General features: G+C 35.7%; 1 protein-coding gene across 1 annotated transcript; it reads left to right on the top strand.

Annotated features, from left to right (window-relative positions):
* The first annotated feature begins 283 nt into the window (after positions 1–283).
* Rgs1 (regulator of G protein signaling 1) lies at positions 284–4,180 on the top strand. The gene is made up of 5 exons (XM_076831742.1): positions 284–420; positions 779–859; positions 1,276–1,337; positions 2,695–2,858; positions 3,588–4,180. The coding sequence occupies exons 1-5, from the start codon at positions 284–286 to the stop codon at positions 3,771–3,773; spliced, it is 630 nt and encodes a 209-aa protein (XP_076687857.1). The 3' UTR covers positions 3,774–4,180.
* The last annotated feature ends 1,541 nt before the right edge of the window (positions 4,181–5,721 follow it).

The following is a 5,721-nucleotide window of genomic DNA, read 5'->3' as shown; positions in this document are numbered from 1 at the left end:
GCTTTGGCCCTTTAGTGTATGTGTGTGCCTCTGAGTGTTTGGTTTTCTTTCTAATCAAGTGACCTGCTCTCATATGGTTAAGTTTCAACCACAAGACATCACTGTATGCTTTTTTTTTTTTTTTTTCAAGCTCACGTCACAACACACCAAGGAAGGAGGAACTTGCAGTGTCTGTGGTAACATCACTTGATAAACAGCCTCTCTCGTGCAGCCAGAGCCTGTCTGCCTTCTCTATATAAAGCAGCAGAGACATTGGCGAGCAGACATTTGCTGAGAGAGGACCATGAGAGCAGCAGCCATCTCCACGCCAAGGCTGGACAAAATGCCAGGAATGTTCTTCTCTGCAAACCCAAAGGACTTGAAAGAAACTCGTCATTCACTTCTAGATGACAAATCGCAAAAAAGGAGGCCAAAGACATTGTAAGTTCCTCTAGTGTCTCACTTAGACTACCTCTAATGACAGAGGGAGTGTGAATGAATGGAAGAGAATATGAGCATTTGGGTCAGCCAGACCAGAGCAACTAACTGCCTGTTGTGCTTTTTAAGTAAGATTCATTTGTATTAAAAAGTAAATCGTTCTATGGCATTAAATTAGGTGAGAATGTTTTCAGACCTGGACTCATAAAAATGAGCCCTATCTGAGTATAAAAAATGTGCTATCAGTTACTTTTGTTATTGCCTTATTCCTTAGAGGCATTTAGACCATGTTTTGTTCATTTTACAAATAAAATGAATTCTAATGGAGAAATACCAAGTACTCATTTTCTGTCTTTTGTAGTGGAATGGACATGAAAGCTTACCTGAGATCTATGATCCCACATTCGGAATCTGGAATTAAATCTTCCAAGTCCAAAGACATGTATGTGCATTAATCCATTTTACTATCATTTACAAGATCAGTCTAGGGACCAGTTTTCTATCCTAGAAAGAGATTAATACTGTACATGATGGGTTTTGTTTCTCTTAGGTAATATGCCAAATAAGATTAGCCTACATTAGTACCAATGTAAATTAAATATAAACATGTCTATGTATATACTTGATTATTTTTGTACTGTCAGATTTTTATCTATTTGAATTTTTCAAACTTTACTGGCAGATACTTTTTCATACTTATAAGAATTTCTTAGAATTACCATAAGTCTAGGTTAATAAAATGTCTTGTAACTAGAGTGTTAGTTTGTGAAATTATCAGAGGGCAGCAGCCATTCTGATAGTTTTTGTGTAAGCCCAAATGCAATTTTACTAACATGCTTAACTTTTTTTCTTCTGCAGACTTTCTGCTGATGAAGTAATACAGTGGTCTCAATCTCTAGAAAAACTTCTTGCCAACCAAAGTAAGTGTACATTAATCATTGAATGCTTCTTAATTCAGTTCAATACCCTAATAGATTGGAAGGCTTCATTAAAATAGCGTAATATGCAAAAAGTTGTAGTCTGACATTTCTATGAACATTGATAACTTCAGCATAGTAGGCCTCTTTGTGATATGCTGACTTAACACTTAATTCTACAACAGTGTTTTAGACAAACCTGCCAAGGCAATTAGGCATTTTCACTGATGATTATAGGAAAAAAATTAAAATTACATTGGGGTTCATGAAGTTTAAAGTTTTAAAAGTAAACCATATATCTTAATATGTGAATTCTGATTTTAAAGTTGCCTAAAGAATCTATTTTTACAGTTGGATATAAAGAGGATTCATTCATACAGTTAGTATTTTATCATTCATACATTCATTAATTCTCTCATTCATCCCACATTTATGTGACAGGCATTTTAGAAGCAAAGGTATTCAAAAGCAAAGACATAGTCCCTTTCTACCTTGAAGGTTGTTGAAAACATGAATAATTGCATTTTATATATTATATGATGCATGTTCTAACATAGAAAATGTAAAAGGATGCTTAAACACAAAGAGTCTTGCAGGGATTTTCTGACCAAAGAAGGGAAGGAATGAAATCATTATTCCCTTCTTCTTATTATGGGTATTACAGTTCTACTGGAATGAGAAGGTGAAGAGGTATAGACATGCAGCTTGTTGTCTATCTAAAGAGTAAACTTATCCTCTTATCCCCAGAAACACCCTAAAGAGCTTTGTTTGGGGATGAAGTAGTTCAACCTAGCTCATCAATATTATTATCAGACATAGTATACAACTCAGCTAAACAAATAAATGGCACATAAATAGCCCATATAAGTCTCAGTAATTGCAGCAAATGTAATTAGTATATCAGATGCATACGTGATATATAGGCCTGCCATTATCTAACATGAATTGGATTGATTTGGAAATTATATTTGTAATTATTAACATGATGTTAATGCCCTTTGCAATTCTTCTTTGCTTCCTTGAAATGCTCTACATTCTGGCTAAGATGTTGGTCTTCATAAGAAAAGACATTGTTTTATAATCAGCAGAGCCAAATTCTTGATTTAAATACAAAAGGAAGCAAAGCATACCAAGCAGCTATGTGATTGAGAACAAATTTGGTTCCAGTTCCTCTTCTATAAATAAAGGAATCTCTAGGGCCTTTCCTCCTTTACAAACTGTGACCTGGCTGTTCCAGCAGCAGTTGTATCTTATTTTATTGAGAGAGAATGTAGTAGTTATTTTTCTTACAGATTTCTTCAAGTTATTCACTTATTGACTCAATTAATTTAGTTATCTCAATTGTTCCCTTTGTTTTTAGCTGGTCAAGATGTCTTTGGAAATTTTCTTAAGTCTGAGTTCAGTGAGGAGAATATTGAGTTCTGGCTGGCTTGTGAAGACTACAAGAAAACAGAGTCTGATCTTTTGCATTGCAAGGCTGAGAAGATATATAAAGCATTTGTGCATTCAGATGCAGCTAAACAAGTGAGTATTAAGTCCATTATCACCAGCTTATGTGTAAAAGAATTAAGTCAACATGAAACTTCAAACATAAAAGATGAAATCCTTTTTGAGTATCATGATTTTACTTCTGCATATTTAGGCATATTCATATAGTTCAGTGCAACTACAAAATAATTCTCTAGATTTGGGAAGATTTCAGTGCAGAGAAAGAAAGATTGACTTTGCAAACTATTGAACATGATGGACGGGTAGAGAAAGGAGCACAGGTACTATGGGCCAGAACCACACATCAGGGGATCCTTAATGAGCTATCCAGGGCAAGGATGAAATGCAGATTCCTATAATGCATGCAACTGCAGCAGCTAAAATACGTCCTGTCACTAGTAGTGCTTGTCTTCCTGTAAAACGTTCTTGGTCTTAACAGGAAGTAGATGCACAAGAAGTCCTCTCACCTAGTAAATCTCAAGTGTCCACATCACTCTTCTTTGATATGTGGACCACCTTTTGTAGATATTTACATTTCTCATGGCTGCTTCTTTTGTAACATGAAACAGATACTTTTCTTGTGATATTTCTTTTTATCTCCTCCATACCTAGTATAGGCTTAGAGTAGTCAAACAAGAGATTTGAAATGAGTTAAATGAGGACATAAGACTGTTTTCTTGAGGTGTTTCAAAAATTACAATAGGTGCATCATAAAATTACCATAAATATGACATGCACATGAATTAATGAAGTTTTCTTTTTTAGATCAATATTGACTTTCGTACTCGAGAATCTACAGCCAAGAAGATTAAAGCACCAACTCACACGTGTTTTGATGAAGCTCAAAAAATCATATATACCCTTATGGAAAAGGACTCTTATCCCAGGTTCCTGAAATCAAATATTTACTTAAATCTTCTGAATGACCTTCAGGCTAACAGCCTAAAGTGACTGATTCCTAACTGAAGGGAATTAAAAGATGGTATCAAGGACGGAAGGAACGTGCCAGTGTGGCTGCCGGTGGACAACTTGGCTTGATTGGGGTGACTTGACAGGCTCAGGGTAGGAACAAGTGACACAGGATGGATTACCATGGAAGTTATCCAGATTCAGGGCTGAAAAAACATCAGTAAGACTAAAATTGAGAGACTAAAGAAGAAAAGAGGTACTATGGTACTGTCTATGGTACTGTCATAAAATACAGAAGAACCTCTGTATTAGAAAACCCCTCACACTGAAATGGTCAGGTAACTCTGGTGACAGAAACTGTGAATAAAATTTATGGGACTGATTACCATACGCTGTAAGCTTCAAGGTCAACTGACACGCTATGTATTATTACATATAGATTGTATTGAGCTGCTGAAATCTCCTTAACTTGGATTCCTATTCTAGAAATCACTGTTATTATTGAGAAATGTTTTTCAATGTTGTTTTGTTTGAGTGTATTTGACTTGGAAGTGATAAAGAGAACACTGTATTTAACTTAAGCTATTGCTCTTAAAACAAAGTCAGAATATATTTGTAAATTAAGTTATCACAGTGTCAATAATAAATTTGAGTTTTGTATTAAAAGTTTATGCAAAAAAGTCTTTTTACATTTCATTGCTATTTTTGAAACTGGCGTTTGTTTCTTTGATTTAAAAAAAAAAATCAAGTAAGAGTCTTATACTTTTTACCACCAATTCAATATCTAAAAACTGTTACCCAGTTAATGCTATATATTCTGTACTAAATTGGACAAACTCATCAGTTTTCTTCCTGCTCCCTGCTATCCCCATGCATAAAAATATAACAAGTGTAATCTCATGCAAACTTCCAACTGATGAGAAATTGAAGTTTTTAAAAAAGAGGAAAAAGCTATCTCACAAAGTCATTCAATTAACAATTGATATTTTATTGTGATTTAAAGTTCATAAAGCTCAATTGTATTATCTCATTTAATGTTCATGAAAACAGATTCAAAAAAATCAAGTCACTAGATTCCAAATTTAGCTAACTCTCAAAATTACCTAGAATGCTAAAATATATGTACACCACAATTTGGGGGCCCCATCCCAGATTGACTGAATCAGAATCTCTGAGGGGCAGAGTATGGGAATCTATGGTTACAAGGAAACTCCAGCAAATTCTGAAGGTGGTTGGATAATCCAGACTGGGAACCTGGGGACTGAGGAGCAGTCAATGCCAGGGTTGTTCACAACTCCTCCCACCACAGAACCTATGCTCTCTCTTCTATGCAACACTGCCACCCACTGACCAGAATACATTTCCCAAATCCTGAACTCTGTAACAGTCTCAAGTGTCACCTGGGGAGGAAAATAATATCCCATGTGAAGGAATTACCTACAGAAAGCAGAAAAATAATCAGTATGACCCATATTCCTGCATAACGTGTGCAGCGGTGTCTTCCCCATGGACCTGTGATCAGTGTCTCATTTGACAATCCATCATCCGCACACCAGATTCTCACTACAAGCTTGCTTAGTCATCAGGCAACAGCAATGGCAAGAAACTATATATATCAGGTTTTAAAAGCATTACTCTTGCTTGAGTTTTCATCAGAGAAAGTCCAAATTGGTTCTAACTTACCCTTTTTATTGCAGGTTTTAGCAGGTCATATTGTAACAGAAAGGGAGTCCAGTTTAATCATCTTTTTTAGGGATCCCTTTACTGATAGTACCACCAATCTGTCAATCTTCCTACACCCCTGTCTGTGGGTGGCACATCGGTTGCTCATTTTTATTCATCCCACCCTAGAATAGGCTCTCTTGGCTTGCCGATTCTCATGACTTGTTCTGTTTCCAGTCACTTCTAATTCATCTTCTAAACAGCTGCATGTGTCATCTTCTAAAATACAGAGTTGTCCAACCAGGTCCCATGACATATAAAATAAAGC

Source organism: Callospermophilus lateralis, chromosome 13, assembly GCF_048772815.1.
Source record: "Callospermophilus lateralis isolate mCalLat2 chromosome 13, mCalLat2.hap1, whole genome shotgun sequence".
NCBI lineage: Eukaryota > Metazoa > Chordata > Mammalia > Rodentia > Sciuridae > Callospermophilus > Callospermophilus lateralis.
Note: the sequence above shows the minus strand (reverse complement) of the source record. Positions and strands in the feature narration are given on the sequence as shown.